Source organism: Delphinus delphis, chromosome 4, assembly GCF_949987515.2.
Source record: "Delphinus delphis chromosome 4, mDelDel1.2, whole genome shotgun sequence".
NCBI lineage: Eukaryota > Metazoa > Chordata > Mammalia > Artiodactyla > Delphinidae > Delphinus > Delphinus delphis.
The window spans coordinates 18074028-18096990 of NC_082686.1; the positions used below are offsets into that span (position 1 = coordinate 18074028).

Here is a 22963-nt window from a genome sequence, read left to right on the forward strand (position 1 = left end):
ATTAACTGTCCCAACTTCCCACCTCTAAACCTTTCCTTTCTCAGGCTTCTTCATCTCAGTAAATGGGGCTAACATCTGCCTCATTGTTCAATTTAAAAATCTAAAAGTCATCTGTTGTTCTTCCCTTACCCTCATCTCTTGCATGTATTCTGGCAACAGCTTTTTCTCACTCTTCTGCCTCCCAGATGGAAGCTAAGTCATCCATTTCTCTTATCTATTCTGCCACCACACAGGTCCAAATCACCGTGGAATACAAAAAACTAGCCTCCAAATTTATTTCCTTATATCATCTTTCTATAATCCATTTTTTCATAACAGCAATCAGAGTAATTTTCTAAAAAGATAAATCAAATAATGACATTCCTCTTCTTGAAATGCTCAAAATCTTCCTGCCATTTAGAATGACTTTTATGTATTTATTTTTATTTTTGGCTGCGTTGGGTCTTTGTTGCTGCACTCAGGCTTTGTCTAGTTGCGGTGAACGGGGGCTACTCTTCGTTGCAGTGTGTGGGCTTCTCATTGCGGTGGCTTCTCTTGTTGCAGAGCACGGGCTCCAGGCACACAGGCTTTAGTAGTTGTGGCTCGTGGACTCAGCAGTTGTGGCTTGTGGGCTCTAGAGTACAGGCTCAGTAGTTGTGGTGCATGGGCTTAGTTGCTCCACAGCATGTGGGATCTTCCTGGACTAGGGCTCAACCTGTGTCCCCTGAATTGGCAGGCAGATTCTTAACCACTGCGCCACCAAGGAAGTCCCTAGAATGACTTTTAAACTTCTCACTATGGTCCACCAGGACTAACAAGGCTTGAATCCAACACCATCATCTCATACCACTACCACGTTGCTTGGCGGACTCATGCTTGGGGGTCACTGGTTCTAAAAACTCTCTTGTTCAAATTGTCCAGGGTCCAAATATGAGGTGCTCATAAGGATACAAATGGGGTTGGAAGGAGTGGAGGAGGAGGGAGAGGAGAAGGAAAGCATAGTAACTGTCATTGCATGGTTGTAGAGGAGATATGGAGTCCACCCAGTTTGACAGATCTACTTTAAAAAGTCCTTCTTTTTTTTTTTTTCTTTCATCTTTATTGGAGTATAATTGCTTTACAATGGTGTTAGTTGCTGCTGTATAACAAAGTGAATCAGCTATACATATACATATATGCCCATATCCCCTCCCTCTTGCGTCTCCCTCCCACCCTCCCTGTCCCATCCCTCTAGGTGGACACAAAGCACCGAGCTGATCTCCCTGTGCTATGTGGCTGCTTCCCACTAGCTATCTATTTTACATTTGGTAATGTGTACATGTCCACTCTCTCAACTTCATCCCAGCTTACCCTTCCCCCTCCCCGTGTCTTCAAGTACATTCTCTACATCTGCATCTTTATTCCTGTCTTGCCCCTAGGTTCTTCAGAACCAGTTTTTTATATATATATATATTCCATATATATGTGTTAGCATATGGTATTTGTTTTTTCTTTCTGACTTACTTCACTCTGTATGAAAGACTGTAGATCCATCCAGTTCACTACAAATAACTCAATTTAGTTTCTCTTTATGGCTGAGTAATATTCCATTAAACAATCCTTGTTTCACCTGTCTTCATACCACTACTTTCCATGTTATCTGATACCTCCAAGTTCTGAGCATTGCAACTGGATTATCTTTTACTGATACTTAAGTTGAGGTATCTTTTCCCTCTGCCAGGTCAGGTATTTATCCTCAATTGACTTTTTTAAAAAGATTTTTTTGATGTGGACCATTCTTAAAGTCTTTATTGAATTTGTTATAACATTGCTTCTGCTTTATGTTTTGGTTTTGTGGCTGCAATGCATGTGGGACCTTAGCTCCCCAATCAGGGATCAAAGTCACACCCCCTGCATTGGAAGGTCAAGTCTTAACCACTGGACTGCAAGGACAGTACCATCTCCTCAACTGACTTTCTAGCTTCCAAAATTCATAGCAATCTCTTGTCCACATGTCTCATTCTCTTTGGCCTTATGAATTGATACACTTTTAATTCTTAATTCTTCTTTAGTGAAGTTTGGGGAAGAGAGTAGCTACATGTGTGTAATCAATCTGTCTGATTAATGGAAAGTATCTCTAACATTAATGGTGATTTCTCTATTTCAACTCTTCTATTATAAGTGGCAGAAAACCCTTAGATTTGGGACAAAGTAAACACTATATCATCTGTATAAGATCAATGAATGGGGGTGATAATTAAGAGCAGTGTTTCTCAACTTCAGCACTGTTCTCATTTGGGAACAGATAACTCTTTGTTGTGGGGAGCTGTCCCGTGCATTGGTAAGATGTCTACCAGCATCCCTGGTCACTACCCACCCTCCAAGTCAGGACGACAAAACATCTCCAGAGACTATTAGATGTCTCCTGTGGGGGAGGGGGAAGGGGGGATTTCCCCTGGTTGAGAACCTCTTATTTAAAGATAAATTAGAGTACTGTTACCAGAGTAAGGAAGAAAGGAACAAGCACAAGATAGATACTCTACTTATTAATTTAATCAAAAACAAAAAAAATGACTTGGAAAACCTTGTAGAAAGACATATCCTAATACTTTTGACTGTGTCAAAAGATACAAACTTCCAGCTATAAAATAAATAAGTCATGGGGATGTCATGTACAACATGATGACTATAGTTAATAACACTGTACTGCACTTTTGAAAGTTTCTAAAAGACTATATCTTAAAAGTTCTCATCATAAGAAAAAAAAATTTTGTAATTTTATGTGGTGATAGATGTCACTTGACTTATTGTGGTGATTGTTTTGCAATTCATACAAATACCGATTATATTATACACCTGAAACTAATATAATATTATATGTCAATCACACCTCAATTAAAAAATACTTTTGACCCTAAATTATTCTATGATCTCAGTAAAAAGAAATCAGACCCCAGGAGAGGTGAAGAATGGAAAGAGCCAAGGAGGCTCTGAGGAACTCAGTGGTAGGATCCCTTGGTTGTCACACAAGTGTTTTACTATTTACAGCATTCAGTGTCTCTCCAGCAATCAGCATTTCCTTTGTCTACATTATAGACAATGTCTGTCATTATCAATTTATAATTATTGTATATTTTTAACAAATATTTATTTCTCACCCACAATATGTCAGGGACCATTGGGGACACTGTACATACAGCAGTGTGTGTGATATTTAGGGCCCCCACCTTCACGGTGTTTGTATTCACATGGAGCAGTTGACAGTGAATAGTAAGCCAATCAATAAATAAATTAACTCTGGTGGTGAAATGTGTTAGAAATGATTGGTGATGGGGGAAGAAGCACAGAAAGCAAGATTAGACTGGGAGTCAGTGAAGATCTACTGCAGAGGTGACACTGACTCAAAACCCAAAAGATAATTAGAGGAGATAGTTAAAGGTTTCCCATATGAAGTTCTGAAAAGAAGACTCCAGGAAAAGAGCCAGAACCATATATGTGTATGTATATATATGTGTGTGCTGTATGTGCTATGTTCTCAATGATTGTGTTCCCCTCAAATTCCTATGTTGACATCCTCATCCTTAAAGGAGATAGTATTAGGAGGTGGGGCCTCTGGGAGGTGATTAGGTCATCAGGGTGGAGCCTTCATGAATGGGATTAGTGCCCTCATATAAGAGACTCCATGGAGCTCCCTCAGCCCTTCTGCCATGTGAGAATGAAAAGACAGTGAATTAGGAAGTGAAAAGACAGCCAATTAGGAAGCAGGACCGCACCAGACACAGAATCTGCTTGCACCTTGACCTTTGACTTCCCAGCCTCCAGGACCATGAGAAATAAATTTCTATTTTTTAGAAACCACTCTGTCTACAGTATTTTTGTTAAAGCAACCTGGACAAAGTCAGTATGTATATATTTGTACACTTAGGTTCACTTTTTCTCTACCTCCTTGCTCCTTTCTGGCTAACTAAGACCAGCAAATGGCCCATTCTATAGATACTTGCCCGGTCTTTCCTAGCATCACCCTCCTCCACTTTCAGCTCCCACTATTACCTGTCTCATTATTTTGGTATTTCCTAATTTGAATTCATTTGATGGGCTGAACTTATCTTTTTGTTCCAAGTAATGCCAAAATGTACTTGCCAATATAAGGATTGACTACTTTTGGATCAGATGCCCTTTCCTAATCCAATCAAAACGTCTATGGTGGAAAAAGATCAGTTAGTACCAAAATACTTGCCTGCAGTTTCCCTTGAGCAGTACTGCAGTCAAGTCAGTTTCTCTTTAAAGAGTCTGTGGGTAGGCAAGCTTCCTGACTGACAGATCTCCCAAAATCACCAGCTAAATCACCCTTTGCTGTGTACTCAAGGTCTTTCTACCCTTCAGCTCTGCTATCATTCATGTTCCATTTTTAATTTATCATCTGGAGAAATCCCTGGGAGATATCAGAAGAATCATCCTAACAGTAGCAGAGGTTAAAAGTAAATATATAAGTATATTTCTCCCTCACAACAGTGTAAGATTGAAACTGATTTTCCCCAGACACTATAATGAACTTATGGTTTATATTTCTTAATTCACATTCTCTGGTGTGAGTCATAAACACATTTATGGAACCAAAAATTATTGCCCAGACATTTGAGCCAAATCACGTTTAAAGCTTTGGATAAAATAGCCATGAACAGAATAGATGCAACTGTTACCTTTTGGAGCTTACACTCCCACTGCATAGTGGGGCCATGCAGTGACTATTTACCATACCTCTCTGACTGCCCAGCACTCCCTGAGTGCCCCTCCAGTGTTTTGCAAATTTTCCACCTAAGCAAGCCTGCCTCCCTAAGGAAGATCCCCGAAACTCAACATTCCAGGGTCTTTTACAACTAAATTACAGGCATATGACCATAACCCTGCCCCTCACATGCATTGTTGGTATTAAATGCAAAAGAACATGCCGTGAAGATGAAGGGACATACGGACTCTACATTTTGTGAGGGTTACGTGACATTGCAAAGTCATCCAGGCTAGAGAGGGATCAGTAAGAGGGATTTTTATATTTGGAATCCAAGATGTAGAGTCCTCAGTTAAGCAGCTTCATGGTCTAATTTGTGCATTTTCTACATTTGTGAGGTCCAATATGGTAGCTAATAACCATATGTATCTATTGGACTCTTAGACTGTGGCTGGTGTAACCGATAAACAAAATTTTTAAATTAAGATTTCAAAATTGGTGCTTCATTTAGTTATTAGAAAACTTTTACATATATTTGGTATTATACCATATGCATTACTTTTTATTTGAAGTCTTCAAAATCCTGTGTGTATTTTATGTAACAGTCCATCTCGATCTGGGACATGGGGAGGGGGAAAGCTAAGCTGGGATGAATTTGAGATAGTGGCATGGAAATACATACACTACCAAATGTAAAATCGATAACTAGTGGGAAGAAGCCACATAGCACAGGGAGATCAGCTCGGTGCTTTGTGACCACCTAGAGGGGTGGGATAGGGAGGATGGGAGGGAGACGCAAGAGGGAGGGGATATGGGGATATATGTATATGTATAACTGATTCACTTCGTCATACAGCAGAAACTAACACACCATTGTAGAGCAATTATACTCCAATAAAGATGTTAATAAATAAAAAAAAATAAAAAGTAATGTAAAAATCTCATTAATGATATCTTAATTACATGTTATAATAATATTTTGGATGGATCAAGGTAAATAAAATATATCCTTAAATTAATTTCACCACTTTCATTTTACTTTTTTAACATGGCTATGGAAAACTTTACATACGTGGCTCATGTTATATTTTTATTGGATAGCAATTTTCTAGACCAATTGGTTCTCAAATTTTAATATGCATCTGAATTAACTCGAAGGCATGTTAATCAGTGTTTTAATTGACAGTAACAGAGGGTGAATCAAGGAAGAATCTGAAGAAATAACATTTCAGGTGAGGTCTGAAGTGAAGATTTAGGGAGAAACCTGCTACAGAGTGGTGGAATAGCATGAGCTAGGATTCTGAGGCAAGAAACTGATTGGTATTTCTGGGAAGCCCCAAGAGGCTCTTGAGGCCAGATCATAGCGGGGAAGGAGGAAAAGGTGGTAAGATATTGAGAAAGGCAGATGGGAACCAACCTGTGCATGGCTTCTGTAGGTCTTGGTAAGGAGTCTGAATTTTACTCAAAGTGCAAAGGAAATAGATGAAAGAATTTCAGTCAGTGGATTATGGGGATCTGATACAATTTCTAAAAGATTACTCAGGCCAATGCCTGGAAAACTGATTGAATATGAGTAAAGTGGAAATGAAGAGAATAGTAAGAAGTCTATGACAGCAATAAAGGGAGGTCTAAGTAAAATATGCTAAGACAAGCTAATGGAATTCTAAATCACTACTGACAATAATGATTATGAAGACTGTACAAATACTAAAAAAGTTTAGGACACAGTGTTAACTGAAAAGAGCAGGATAAAAATTGAACAGATATTATGCTTCAATTATGTGAGCTACATATGCATACAAAGTCTTAAATGAGACTACACCCCAACTACGTCAAAAAAGAAAAAAAATATGGATAATATTTTTCCTTTATGTTTATATTTTCCTCCAAAATTTTAAATTAATATAAATTACTTTACAACATAAATTGGAAATTTTTCTTTAGTTAACTGAAAGATTTCTCTTGCCTGTCCTCTTAGTAGGGTGAAATATTTTTATCAGCCCAGAAGATAAAATTGTTGATAAGTCAAATTTACATTTGTGTTTATCATGGTAGAGTGTTTCAGTTTATTTTTTTTTAATACAAAGAGGCATTCCATTAACTTTCCTATATGATTATTTGCATTACAACAACAAAAAAGATATTATCTGCTTGAAGAATTCCTAGTTCTGTTAAAAATAATGCATCAGATCTCCGACTGGAAAACAATGGTGACCATCTGATTTCAAATCTCCCCATATAACCTCTCAGCAACAAAAAGAACATAATATTTTCCAAACAGTTATGATTTATGTACTTAAATGCTTAACAATTGTTATATGCTAATTCTATATCCTCTTACCCTACTACCCTAAAAAAAGAGATCAAAATGTATAGAAACTATACAAGTATGATTATTGAAGGTGAATTCCTCTATAACCTTGGAGTAGAAAAAGGCTTTCTAACTATGACTTCAAAATCCAGATAGCAAAAAATAAAATTTAAAAATTTGACCTCTTAAAAATAAAAATTATTTGCATAGCATAAGCACCACAAGAAAAGCCAAAAGAGAAATGACAAGCTGGGAGAAAATAATTGCAATATATGTCACTTTAAAAGATCTAATATATTAATATACAAAGAACTTTAGTTGAGCAAAAGCACACCAAAATCCTACAGAAAAATGGGCAAAGATTTGAACATATAATTAACAAAAAGATGAAAATTAATACCTTATGAAAAGATGTTCAGGGGGGCGCCTTCAAGATAGCAGAGCAGTAAGACATGGAGATCACCTTCCTCCCCACAAATACATCAAAACTACATCTACATGTGGAACAACTCCTACAGAACACCTACTGAATGCTGGCAGAAGACGTCAGACATCCCAAAAGGTGAGAAACTCCCCACGTATCAGGATAGGGTAAAAGAAAAAAGGAAAAACAGAGACAAAAGAATAGGAACAGGACCTGCACCTCTGGGAAGGAGCTGTGAAGCAGGAAAGGTTTCCACACACTAGGAAGCCCCTTCACTGGCGGAGACGGGGGGGTGGCAGGGGGGAAGCTTCAGAGCCACGGAGGAGAGCGCAGCATCAGGGGTGCAGAGGGCAAAGCAGAGAGATTCCCACACAGAGGATTGGTGCCGACCAGCACTCACCAGCCCGAGAGGCTTGTCTGCTCACCTGCCGGGGTGGGCGAGGCTAGGAGCTGAGGCTCGGGCTTCAGAGGTCAGATCTGAGGGAGAGGACTGTGGTTGGCTATGTGAACACAGCCTGAAGGAGGCTAGTATCCACAGCTAGCCAGGAGGGAGTCCAGGGAAAGGTCTGGACCTGACTAAGAGGCAAGAGACAATTGTTTTGGTGTGCACAAGGAGAAGGGATTCAGAGCACCGCCTAAATGAGCTCTAGAGATGGACGCGAGTCATGGCTATCACTACGGACACCAGAGACGGGCATGAAATGCTAAGGCTGCTGCTACAGCCACCAAGAAGCTTGTGTGCAAGCACAGGTCACTATCCACACCTCCCCTCCCAGGAGCCTGTGCAGCCCACCACTGCCAGGGTTCCGTCATCCAGGGACAACTTCCTCAGGAGAACACACCATTGCAATGTCATGCAAGCCTCTGCAGCCGCAGGATCACCCTGAATTCTGTATCCCTCCCTCCCCCCAATCTGAGTGAGCCAGAGCCCCCTAATCAGCCACTCCTTTAACCCCATCCTGTCTGGGCAGGGAACAGATGCCTGAGGGTGACCTACACACAGAGGTGGGGCCAAATCCAAAGCTGAACCCCAGGAGCTGTGCAAACAAAGAAGAGAAAGGGAAATCTCTCCCGGCAGCCTCAGGAGCAGCGGATTAAATCTCCACAGTCAATTTGATGTACACTGAATCTGTGGAATGCCTCAAGAGACAAAGAATCATCCCAAAACTGAGGCAGTGAGTTTGGGAGCAAGGGTAGACTTGGGGTTTGCTTTCTGCATCTAATTTGTTTCTGGTTTTATGTTTATCTTAGTTTAGTATTTAGAGCTTAATATCATTGGTAGATTTGTTTACTGATTTTGTTGCTCTCTTCCTTTTATATATATATATATTTTTTTTTCCTTTTTCCCTTTTTATGAGTGTGTATGTGTATGCTTCTTTGTGTGATTTTGTCTGTATAGCTTTGCTTTTGCCATTTGTCCTAGGGTTCTGACAGTCCATTTTATTATTATTATTTTTTTTTTTAGTACAGTTTTTAGTGCTTGTTATCATTGGTGGATTTGTTTTTTGCTTTGGTTGCTCTCTTCTTTTTTTCTCTTTCTTTTTCTTTTATTACGTTTTAATATTTTTATTTTTAAATTTTTTCCATTGTAATAACTTTATTTTCTTTTTTTCTTTTTTTCTTTTTTTTCTCCCTTTTCTTCTGAGCTGTGTGGCTGACAGGGCCATGGTACTCTGGACAGGTGTCAGGCCTGAGCCTCTGAGGTGGGAGATCTGAGATCAGGACACTGGTCCTCCAGAGACCTCCAGGTCACGCATAATATCAAATGGCGAAAGCTCTCTCAGAAATCTCCATCCCTACGGCAAGACCCAGCTCCACTCAATGACCAGCAAGCTACAGTGCTGGACACCATATGTCAAACAACTGGCAAAACGGGAACACAACCCCACACATTAGCAGAGAGGCTGCCTACAATCATAATAAGGTCACAGACACCCCAAAACACACCACCGTATGTGTTCCAGCCCACCAGAAAGACAAGATCCAGCCTCATCCACCAAAGCAAAGGCACCAGTCCCCTCCACAAGGAATCGTAGACAACCCACTGAACCAACCTTACCCACTGGGAGCAGAGACCAAAAACAATAGGAACTACGAACCTGCAGCCTGTGAAAAGGAGACTCTAAATGCAGTAAGTTAAGCAAAATGAGAAGACAGAGAAATACACAGCAGTTGAAGGAGCAAGGTAAAAACCCACCAGACCAAACAAATGAAGAGGAAATAGGCAGTCTACCTGAAAAAGAATTCAGAGTAATGATAGTAAAGATGATCCAAAATCTTGGAAATAGAATGGAGAAAATACAAGAAATGTTTAACAAGGAACTAGAAGAACTGAAGAGCAAACAAACAATGATGAATAACACAATAAATGAAATTAAAAATTCTCTAGAAGGAATCAATAGCAGAATAACTGAGGCAGAAGAATGGATAAGTGACCTGGAAGGTAAAATAGTGGAAATAACTACTGCAGAGCAGAAGAAAGAAAAAAGAATGAAAAGAATTGAGGAGAGTCTCAGAGACCTCTGGGACAACATTAAACATACCAACATCTGAATTATAGGGGTCCCAGAAGAGGAAGAGAAATAAAAGGTTCTGAGAAAATATTTGAAGAGATTATAGTTGAAAACTTCCCTAATATGGGTAAGGAAATAGTCAATCAAGGCCAGGAAGTGCAGAGAGTCCCATCCAGGATAAATCCAAAGAGAAACACGACAAGACACATATTAATCAAACTATCGAAAATTAAATACAAAGAAAAGATTTTAAAAGCAGCAAGGGAAAAGCAATAATTAACATACAAGGGAATTCCCAAAAGGTTAACAGCTAATCTTTCAGCAGAAACTCTGCTGGCCAGAAGGGAGTGGCAGGACATATTTAAAGTGATGAAAGGGAAAACCTACAGCCTAGATTACTCTACCCAGCAAGGATCTCACTGAGATTGCACGGAGAAATTAAAACCTTTACAGACAAGCAAAAGCTAAGAGAATTCAGCACCACCAGACCATCTTTACAGCAAATGCTAAAGAAACTTTCTAGGCAGGAAATACAACAGAAGGAAAAGACTTACAATAACAAACCCAAAACAATTTAGAAAATGATAATAGGAACATACATATTGATAACTACCTTAAATGTAAATGGAGTAAATGCTCCCACCAAAAATCATAGACTGGATGAATGGACACAAATAAAAGACCCGTATATATACTTCCTACAAGAGACCCACTTGAGACCTAGGGTCACATACAGACTGAAAGTGAGGGGATGGAAAAAGATATTCCATGCAAATGGAAATCAAAAGAAAGATGGAGTAGCAATTCTCATATCAGACACAATAGACTTTAAAATAAAAATTACCAAAAGAGAAAAAGAAGAACATCACATAAGGATCAAGGGATCAATCCAAGAAGAAGATATAACAATTGTAAATATTTATGCACCCAACATAGGAACAACACAATACATTAGGCAAATGTTAACAGCCATAAAAGGGGAAATCAACAGTTACACAATCATAGTGGGGGTCTATAACACCCCACTTTCGCCAATGGACAGATCAACCAAACTGAAAATCAATAAGGAAACACAAGTTTTAAATGACATATTAAACAAGGTGGACTTAATTGATATGTATAGGACATTCGATCCAAAAACAACAGAATACACTTTCTTCTTAAGTGCTCATGGAACATTCTCCAGAGTAGATTATACCTTGGGTCACAAATCAAGCCTTGGTAAATTTAAGAAAATTGAGATCGTATCAAGTATCTTTTCCAACAACAATCCTATGAGATTAGATATCAATTACAGGAAAAAATCTGTAAAACATACAAACACATGGAGGCTAAACAATACACTACTTAATAACCAAGAGATCACTGAAGAAATCAAAGAGGAAATCAAAAGATACCTAGAAACAAATAACAATGAAAACACGATGACCCAAAACCTATGGGATGCAGCAAAAGCAGTTCTAAGAGGGGAGTTTATAGCAATACAATCCTACCTCAAGAAACAAGAAACATCTCAAATAAACAACCTAACCTTACACCTAAATCAATTAGAGAAAGAAGAACAAAAATATGCCAAAGTTAGCAGAAGGAAAGAAATAATAAAAATCAGATCAGGAATAAATGAAAAATAAATGAAATAATAGCAAAGATCAATAAAACTAAAAGCTGGTTCTTTAAGAAGATAAACAAAATTGATAAACTGTTAGCCAGATGCATCAAGAAAAAAAGGGGGAAGACTCAAATCTATACAATTAGAAATGAAAAAGGAGAAGTAACAACTGATACTGCAGAAATACAAAGGATCATGAGAGATTACTACAAGCAACTATATGCCAATAAAATGGACAACCTGGAAGAAATGGACAAATTTTTAGAAAAGCACAACTTTCTAAGACTGAGCCAGGAAGAGACAGAAAATATAAACAGACCAATCACAAGCACTGGAATTCAAACTGTGATTTAAAATCTTCCAACAAACAGAAGCCCAGGACCGGATGGCTTCACAGGTGAATTCTATCAAATATTTAGCGAAGAGCAAACACCTATCCTTTCCAAACTCTTGTAAAATGTAGAAGAGGGAGGAACACAACTAAACTCATTCTATGAGGCCACCATCACCCTGATACCAAAACCACACAAAGATGCCACAAAAAAAGAAAACTACAAACAAATATCACTGATGAACATAGATGCAAAAATCCTCAACGAAATACTTGAAAACAGAATACAACAGCACATTAAAAGGATCATACACCATAATCAAGTGGGTTTTATCCCAGGAATGCACGGATTCTTCAATATACACTATTCAATCAACATCACTAATCATTAGAGAAATGCAAATCAAAACTACAACAAGGTATCACCTCACACCCATCAGAATGGCCATCAACCAAAAATCTAAAAACAATAAATGCTGGAGAGGGTGTGGAGAAAAGGGAACCCTCTTGCACTGTTGGTGGGAATGTACATTGATACAGCCACTATGGAGAACAGTTTGGAGTTTCCTTAAAAAACTAAAAATAGAACTACCATATGACCCAGCAATCCCACTACTGGGCATATACCTTGAGAACACCATAATTCAAAAAGAGTCATGTGCTACAATGTTCACTGCAGCTCTATTTACAGTAGCCAGGACATGGAAGCAACCTAAGTGTCCATTGACAGATGAATGGATAAAGAAGATGTGGCACATCTATACAACGGAATATTACTCAGCCATAAAAGGAAATGAAATTGAGTTATTTGTAGTGAGGTGGATGGAGCTAGAGTTTGTCATACAGAGTGAAGTAAGTCAGAAAGAGGAAAACTAATACTGTACGCTAACACATATATATGGAATCTAAAAAAAAATGGTTCTGAAGAACTAGGGGCAGGACAGGAATAAAGACCCAGACGTAGAGAATGGACTTGAGGACACAGGGAGGAGGAAGGGTAATCTGGGATGAAGTGAGAGAATGGCATGGACATATATACACTACCAAATGTAAAATAGATAGCTAGTGGGAAGCAGCCGCATAGCACAGGGAGATCAGCTTGGTGCTCTGTGACCACCTAGAGGGGTGGGATAGGGAGGGTGAGAGGGAGACACAAGAGGGAGGAGATATGGGGTTATATGTTTAGCTGATTCACAGTTATACAGCAGAAACTAACACAACATTGTAAAGCAATTATACTCTAATAAAGGTGTTAAAAAGAAAGAAAGCGTGTTCAATTTCAATCATAATAAGAGGAGTTCAAGAGATACCACCAATCCCATAAAACTGATAAAACAGATAAAATCAAAAGCTTGACAGTATATTTTATTGGCAGAGCTGTGGGCAACAGGCAATCAGATGCATTTTTTGTAGAAATGCGAAATTGTATATTCCCTCTATAAGAGAATTTGGCAATATTTAACAAAACTACACATGCATTTACTGTCTAACCCAGTAATTCCACTTGTGCTTATTTACCCTGAAGATATAGCTGCAACAATAAGAAAATACATATTCTCAAGGTTATTCATGGCAGCATTATTTGCAATTGAAAATACTGGAAACTATCTAAAGATCCAGACATATGAGAAGGCTATACAATGAGATACTACAAAGCATTAAAAAATTAAAGAGGACAATCTTTATGAACTGGTATAGAGTGATTTCCAAAATTCAGTATAAAAAACTGAAGTTCAAAATAGCATGGATGACATGCTACCTTCTGTGTAAGAGAGAAAGGGAAATAAGGACATCTATACCAATAATTCCAATTTCAATCTATCACTCCAGATTTCTCCCTTTCTATTTCCAATTCCACAATCCTATAATACACCTAAAATTTCTTTGCCCACTACAAAAAATAAGCTGCTCCTCTTTACAAACAAAAAGAAACACATGAGAGACAAACTAGAAAATAATGAAGTTGATTCCACTGAAGGCACGGGGAGACTGAGATGAAAGGCATATGGGAAGGACTGACACTTCTCTGAATACATCTTACTGTTTGCTTTTGACTTTCAGAAGCTCTACATATTCAAAAAATAAAATTAAATCAACAAAGATGGGGAAAAAACCCAAAACAAACAACAATGATAACAGCAACAACCTCAAAAAATGAAAACTGAAAACAAATGGAAATAAATGAACCCAACTACATTTCAATTAAATTAAAGTTGGGGCTAGAGAGGGAGAGTTTGACTAATTCAAGTATATTATGAACACACTAATAAATTATATACCCTTAGTCTTGGGTCAAGTAGCGTGGGGGAGTAATGAAAACAATTTCTGAACTCTTTTTAGTGTTGGGTGCTTTTTTTTTTTGCATTATCATTTTTGATAGTGACATAAGCAAAGTAATTCTGAAACAATTTAAAATGTATTATAGGAATGCAAAACTAAGTTAATGTAAAAAAGAGAGTTACAGATGTGAAATGGTGGAAATTGAGGAAGAGCCCTATGGTAATGAATTGGAATTGGAGTGTTGGTGTAGACTCATATATAAAACATGCATATATTTCTTATCTCTGTCCACTGGAAGGCCCAAGAAGCAAAGACACTCCAGTAGCAACAAGAACGTCTAGTGATGAGATGTTGATTTCTAATACGATTATCCATTAAAAGGAACCAGGACTCCTCAGAGAAAGACTGATTCCAGGGCTGGGGAAGGTAAGATTCAATATGGACCTGGAACATCTTTTATATCAGGAAGTTAAAAGAAGTGCCTGAAGCAATTATAGGATGTGTCACAAGGACATAGGAGCTAGTTTGAAGGGACTCCACTGGCCAAATACGGGAGATTTTGAGATTAATAAATTATAAACCCTCAAAAATTAGGAATTCATGAGTCCTTATTGATGATCAGTCAATCAATCAATAAAGGAGAAGCATTCTTGTTTTGAATGCCAAGAGCCAATTGGCCAATGCAGAGACAGATTTGGAGTCTGAAAAATCATCATTCTGCAACCATCACAGTAGAGACTGCTTCAAGCAAAAAACATTCATACGTGTTAAATCTAAGGGGGAGAGGGATTTTGCTGAAGAGCAGGACGTTTGGGAGGTTTAATGCATTCCCACAGATTGCATATTCCTAGGAAAGGAAAAAGCAGCAACTGTATAGTAGAAATTTCCAATAAACTGACCCATACACTAAAGTATTTGGGGGAAAGAGATATGATGTATGCAGCTTACTCTCAAATGGTTCAGTAAAACAATAATGCATACACATATAGAGAAAAAGAGCAAATGATAAACAAATGGGACAAAGTGTTAACTATTGGTGAATCTGAGTAAAGGAAACATGGGTGTCTTTGTACTACTCTTGAAGATTTTCTGTTTGACATTATTTCCAAATAGAAAATTTACAAAAAAGCAAAAAATAAATCTACACAAATGCCATTGTTTCATCATCCTCTGAGTAAATGAAAGTGTCACAAATGATAGAACAAACAAGAAAATATCCAAATGGTAAAGTTTCCATCTTGTTCTTTGTCTTTCTTTGAACTAGGGACAGATTGTTGGATATTTTACACAAACTTAAAAAAATGATGAAACATCTGATTTAAATAGTTAAATATAATAGGCTACATTATGTACTTAGTAGCGATACAAGTATATTTCCTCTAAAATGTGAATTTCTTACACTGCAGTCTTTTAAGAGCCAAGCATTTAATGCCACACAAGATGGATTACAGAATAAAATTACTTCCCTGTGGATAGACTTTTAAAACTAAATTAATATTTCAAAGCATATGGCTGTTACATGAATTTCTCCCAAATTTCCTTTGAAAAGCTAATATGGTCATATTGAGCGGGAAAAAACCCTCAAACTCAAATCCCACTTTCAATTATGAGATACTTATCAGAAATCCTTGTGAGACGTAAAATTAGAACATTTAAAAGGTGATTTGTAGGGCTGTTAATAGCCGAACTATGGTGAAAATGTGAAGATGAGAAACAGCAGTATACTAAAATGGGTATAAGAGCTAGAAAGAGAAACCTGGATTTAAAACCTGCTTCTTTCTCTTAGAAGTCACTTGAGGCAAGAGGCAAGATTCTCTAAGTCAGAATTTTCTAAACCAGTGGTTTGGTTCTAGTTGTGGTACCCAGCCAGCAGCATCCGCATCAACCAGGAACTTTTTAGAAATGCAAATTCTCGGGTACCACCCTAAACCTACCAAATCGAGTTAGGTCCAGTGACCTGTGTTTTAACAGGCCCTGCAGGTACTTCTGATACACACTAAACTTTCAGAACCATACCGCTAAGCTACAACAAAAATAACAGTAATAAAAAATAGTAATAGTAATGCAATCCATTTTAGGATTATGATGATTAAATGAGATATTACATATGCAGAAATGATTTCTAAACTGTAGCAAAAACCCTCATCATTATTATTGTGTGACATAGAATTGTGAGAGAAAAATCTTAAAACCAATAGTACTTTGTGCTTTTATCAAACTGCCCTTCTACAAAACTTCAAAGAAGGTTAATTCCTTAAAACTTCCCACACTTGGTACTAGGTCTTGAACATAGGATTGCTCATTAAGCTTTATTGATGCTAACTGAAATAAGTTCAGTTGACCAACATCATTGGCAAGTATTTTATCTCTTGTTTTTGATGTGGTCAAACTGGGAATTTTAAACGTCACTGAAACCAACCAAGCTATTAATTTTGAAAGACAATTTAGCTTCTGTGTTTAGGGGCAGATGTTCTGCTTTGGAGTTACACTATCGGGCACCACTCATTGCTGTGTGACTTTGGCAAAGTTATTTACCCACACTGGGCCTCCTGACTTTGCTCATAGAACAAGGGTGATAATAATAATAGTATCCACCTCAATGGGATGTTGAGAGTATTCATTGAAATTTTAAAGAACTTAAAAATGGCCCTGGTACACAGCATTCAATATTCTTTCTACGCCCTGAATGCCACACTTAGTTCATCTCCCTTTTACTTCTTCAGTTTTTCCCTCCTTGCTTTCTTTTGGGTTTTATGCCCATGTCTGCATGAACACTTTCTTTTCTTGGCATCTGCACATCTTTTAATGAAGATGAAGACCAGACACACATAGAAACCTTAAATGTACATAAAATGATGTATATACTCTTATCTCCTATTATGAATTAGCATAGCTTTTGAAATATCAACTTCTTTGAGGTAAAATGTACATACGCTAAAGCATACACATTTTAAGTGTACTGTTAAGTGTACAATTCCATGACTTCAGCACATGTACGCACCTGTAGAATAGCCACCATTATCAAGATATAGAACATTTCCATCACTCCAAAACAGTTCCCTCATGACCTTCTGCCATCAATCTCTTCCTACACACACCCTCAGGCAACCATTCATCTGCTTTCTGTCACTATAGATTAATTGTGCCTTTCTAGAATTTCATATAAACAAAATAACACAGTAATTTGTTTGTGTCTGGCTTCTTTGCTCAGCATATTGTTAGCAGAGATTTATCCATGTTGTTGCATGTACTTCAAACTTTCTTTTATTGCTGAGCAGTGTTTCATTGTATGGATATAGCACAATCTGTTTATGCGTGGGTTACTTCCAGTTTTCCTTTCCCATTTTTCCTCTTAACTATATATCTTATGGATTTTCCCCATCATTTTAAAGTTCATATATAACGTGCACATATCCTAATTTACTTAATTGTTTTACCTCTGTTGGACATGTAGGCTCTTTACCGTGTTTTAAAATGATAATAAACACTGTTATAAATATCTTCATGAATTCAAATATTAATGGAAACCAATTTGGGAATATGATTCTTGGACTATAGTCTTTATCTTTCAATGGTTTAGAAATATTTTCACTCTCTTTTAAATTCCAAGGTTGCAAATGAGGAGTTTAATGTCTGTCTGATTCTTTTTCTAAGAGACTTTTTAAAAATTATATATGAAAATTTATATGATTTTAATTTATACAAGTTCAAGTAGGTCTCGGGGATATGTATATATGCATGCCTCTTTAAAAAAAAATTTGGAACTCACCATTTTACATCAGAAAATTCAAATATTATTATAGCTCAGAATTTTAAAAAAATCTTTGCTGTTTGCTTCTTCATTTTTGGTTCTTCAAAAACTGCTTCGAGCCTGCATATTATTCTCATTTGGGGCCTCCTCTCTCTATGTGCCTTGGAGTTTTTTAAAATATTTTTATCCATGATTTCCTCATCTTTATACTTCTTCTCTATGTTACGAATATGTGCTCTGTTTGATTGAACAGTCTAAGTTGTTTTTGAACGTGATCATTTTATAATTTTTCTGTAATTTAAAAAAAAAAAAAAAAAACTCAAGTCAAGCTTTATTTTACTTTCCAGAAACTGTGAGGTTGTAGGACCAAGGGATGAAGTTTCTCAGAAGCCAAGGATTAAATGTTTGGATTCTAACTTAAGGGCAACAGGAAGCCACTGAGTTTTAAACAGGTGAATGAATGTGATTAAATCTGTAGTTTAAGAAGAAATAATCTAGCTTCAGTCTGGCTGATCTCCCTTGAGGCAGGAGAATGGTTATCATGGAGACTACAAGAGCCTATATTAGGGCAGAAATGGAGGCCAAAATGCAAATTCATTTGAGTGGGTATTAGGTGTACAATCAGTGGTACTTGGTGATAGACTGGTTATTGCGGCTGAGGGAGAAGGAGAAATTGACCAGGCTTCTTGTTGGACCTGGTGGATGGTTAGCTCTGCAATGATGCATGAAATACAGTAGGAAGCTCAAGTGATGTTTATTTTGGAGGCGATGTATCCTTGCATCCTCTAATACACATGTAGTAGTATATTTATAAACTCCCAGAGGAGGACTGACTAAAGTGTTTGTGCATTTGAATTTTGATACATATTGCCACAGTGCTCTCCTTCACTGTTTCTGTACTTTCCAATTCTCCTAGGTTTTCCTCACTGGTTTTCTTTGTCTAACATCTTAAACTCTGAAAATTCCCTTCATTTGTGTAAAGATAAAATACAAAGCTTTTCTTCATCCATTACTTCCAAAGGAAAAATTGGAGTGGAGAGCAGAGCGATAAAGGAGCTTATAAAACTCCGTGTCGATAGCCAAAGCAAAGGGTTAGAAAAAGTTCCTTCAGGAGAGGACCAAGCTCCTCGAGTCACTCTATAGAAGGAAGAACTGGAGCGTGGGGAGGAGTCGGGGCCACCCCCGCCCCCAGCCTCGCGTAGGTGCCACCCGCGGAGATGAAATGTGAGCCCGGGTGGCCGAGGACGCTGGATCGGCCGCTTAGCCCGCCGCCCGAGCGCCACGGGGACAGACAAAGAGACCTCCGCCCCAGCGCAGCCCCGCGCGGCGGCCCGGGCTCCCCTAGAAAGCTCCCAGGGCGATGGCCAGGTCTCCGCGCCACCCGGCTCTCCAGAGCGCTGCCCTCTCCATCTGACCGCCCTCCAGCTCCCCCATCCCCTCCCGGTGCCGGGCTCTCCCTTGGCTCCCAGCCCTCTCTACAGACCGGTCTGTCTGTCTCTCTGTCCATCTCTGTCCAGGCGCGCAACCTCCGGCCACCGGCTTGGATGGACGCGCGGAGGGTCCCCGGGTGTCCAGGGGTCTTGCTTCCGAAGTTGGTCCTGCTCTTTGTCTACGCAGGTCAGTGACCTAGGGCGGCGGGAGAGGGGAAGGGGGCTCGGGGCGGCGCTGGGGTCACACTCCAAGCAAACACGGGTTGCGCGGGATGCACGGGACCATGGTGGGAGGTCAGAGACTGTGCGGTCCCCGCAGGCAGGAGCAGAAGCCCGCGCCCGCGCTCTGCAGCCCTGGGCTTGACCTCCACGCGGTTGTTTCGTCCCTTTCCTTACACGTTTCCTTTTTTTTTTTTTTTTTTTCTTTTCCTTTCTCTCTCTCCACGAAGCAACTACCCCCAACCCCACATTTAGGGGTTATTGTTTTTATTTTCTGGATAGCGTGCATTTTTTCCAGTCGTATCCAGGACTCGGGAATTTGGGGTGAGGGTGGAGACTGAGCTGTGCGAGGAAAGCATGTTTTTTGAAAAGCACCTGAAGTTAGGGAGGCATCGCTGAGGTTTCAAATAAACTAATCTGATGACTTTTCCATTTCAGTAAATGCTACCCACTGGCCCCTCCACCTCCACATTCCGAATATTCCGGATTTTCCCTTTCAGAAATAAAAAAGGCTTAGACCTCTGTTTTTCTTCCTTAGAAGATGATCCTCAAGTGTGGTGGACAGGGTAATTGGAAGCTCTGAGTTGAAATATAGGGTTTTCGAGAGGCATAAATTCACCCAGAATCTGATCTGCTTTCGCTGAATTTGTTAAGCGCTTGCTTATAGGTGAAGGGCATCTCATTTCCCTCATCCTAATTATTCTTAGAGAGAATTGCTAATAATTGATGAAGCAAAGCAGTTTTCTTGTTTTGTGACTGATGCTGAGACAAAAATGGCCTTTCATTGGTTATTCATGTATAAAGTTAATTACACATGAGGCTTTGCATCCGCTTCATATTTTAAAAAACAGGATAAAAGCAGAGTTCTTTGTAAATGTTTTCATGTCTCTAACTTCCTATGACAAACACCACAGGCTTACCTATGACCTTGCAGTAGTAAGTTTATGTATAGCACTGTGCTGGCCTTTTGATACTTACAATGATATTGCAACCAAAATGAAGACGTTCTTCAGCATTCTTACCTGCACATCAGTAGAACTGAATTTCTCATTCAACCTTGCCAGAAATGAATCACAATAACTTCTATAGAAGTTTCCAATCTGTTTATTAAAATGTAAATTAGTGTCTGTCTATAAGTTGTTTTAAAGATATTTTATTGTAGGGGAATAGCTGACCTTCAAATACAGAAATTTATAAAATAGAAAAAGTACTTTCTATTTAATGAGGAGAGTCCACATTATAATGTTTTTCCAGCACTACTTAAGTCATATAATGTTTTTAGAATTTGAGAGTCTAACAGAATCAATTGCATTAATATTTGTGTTATATTAAAATCTTAATGTTAACTTAAAATGTTAAATTAAAATTAGTTCATTTGAAACAATGATAATTCTTTCCACTTCCTCTGTTTACCGAAAGAAAACAAAAATAAGAAAATAGAACACAGCAAATGAAACTTTAATTCCCTTGCTCACCTTATTCACACCACTGAACAACTTTTTCTTGTTCTTTTGTCCATTTTATTCTCTTTGGTGAGCCGAACGCTTCTAATTTGCACTTTTCCTTCCCTTCTTCCTGTTCCCCCAATGTTAAGTGCACAGCACCCCCAGGATTCAGGAAACCCGCCCAGCTGGCCAGCAGCAAGCTTGATCAGTTTAAAAAGTTTTCGTTCCATTCATTTCTTCTCTCCATCCTCATCCCTCCCTAGTACGCTACAAAGTCATTGCAAGCCAATACTAGGTCACGTTATCATCTTTGATAAGAAATGATTAGCTAATGTGCTTTTGATATTAATTCCTGAACTCTATTTCAGAGGCCTTTTTATGCTTGCCGTATTCACTCAACTAATATTTATGGAATGAGAAGTGTTGAATGATACGTAGGACAGAGGCCATGCTTTGAGTCTTGTCTGGGAGATCAGGTGTGCCCTTTACTCTAAGGTATAAAAACCTGTATTATAGGAGAGATACACCATGTGCTCTAGGTGTTTGAAGGAGACCTTATTGCTGGCTTAGGAGGATATGCTCCATGAAGATGATGTCTATTTTGTTTAGCATAATATTCTCAGAGACTAGTGAAACACCTGGCCCATAAGAGGAACTCAGGAAATATTTGCTCAGAGAAATTAAATTAAGGAGGACATTTTAGGACCTACACCTTTGAATTAGAGGAAGCCTTGGACATAGGAGATATAGTAGGATAGATGTGAACAAAGGCAAAAATCATGAGATTTGTATATGCAAAAACAGATAACACAGTTGGGTTGGAACTAAGAGATAAGGCTGGAAGTGAGGATTGGGATGAGACGGGGGAACACGGAAGACATAGAATTAATCCAGATATGCTGTTAAATAAATTGCCAGCTTTAATGGGACAAAAACCTATGCAGATGCACTGTCCGTAACCTGAATTATTTTCTCCAAGGAAAATGCGTTAAATACAGCTTCCATTCGTTAAGGAAATAACAGCAAGGTTTCTATACCTGAAGCATCATGTCTGACTGTGGAGTCACTTTGGGGAAGGGATTCAATGAAGTGTTTATATTATTATCCAACTCCCACTGCAGGCTACAAAGACAGGATTCGGCCAAGGTTTTAACCTTCCCAACCCTAGCCAGTGACTTCTGTCTCCTCCTTTTCCTTCCTTTCTGATCCTTAGCTATAGATTACAAGAGCCAATTCTGAGCAAGTGCTTGGAGCCAGATGCTTTCCTGTACTACACATTTCTTAAGATGGGAGTGGGGAAGCTTCTTCCAGATGCTACCTTTAACTAAAGTCATTGACGAAAATTGGAACTAGCTCATTTTCAAGGATGTTAACTTGCATATTCGTAATAATATTATTTATCTTCTGAGGGCCATTGGGATGTTTCATTCTTTCACACGTGAGAGAATGCTTCTGTACTGTCCAAACTGTGATCTTTATACGATTGTTCTCAAATAAATCGGAGAAAGCAACTAACATATCAAAATAAGTTTGAGGTGTGGTTGACCCCCCAATTTGGAAATGTTGTGATTGTGAATGTATTTGCCATACTATTAAACCTTGCCTTTTCAGTTGTTTAATTCTGGGAAGTAGACAAGAGTGTGGAAAAGACCATAAAAATAATGAACAATGTGTGGCAGGATCTAGATGTTTGCTGCAGGTATAATCCAGCTTCTTGGCTACAAGATTTGGGGCTTGGTTTCCTGTAACATTGGCTCAAAATATTTTGATAACACCATGTCCTTACAATAGCAGTAATTGAATTTTCGATAATCATGGAGAGCTTAATAAGATGTCACTGTCTTGGGCATTATGCAAAAGGCACCCCATGAAGCTATTTAAAAATCACTTGTCCTGCTCTGACAGAATAAGGCGGGGGTGTCAGCTCTCCCACTATCTGAACGGCTTTTAAGAGCATAAAGCAAAA

At 38.5% G+C, this 22963-nt stretch overlaps 1 protein-coding gene across 1 annotated transcript in view; it reads left to right on the forward strand.

The window, feature by feature from the left end:
• Positions 1-19120: 19120 nt before the first annotated feature.
• Positions 19121-22963, forward strand: part of CYYR1 (cysteine and tyrosine rich 1) — a 106398-nt gene continuing 102555 nt past the window's right edge. The window contains exon 1 of the mRNA XM_060010441.1: positions 19121-19520. Within this exon, the coding sequence (XP_059866424.1) occupies positions 19121-19520 (400 nt within the window). The remainder of the gene's footprint in view (positions 19521-22963) is intronic.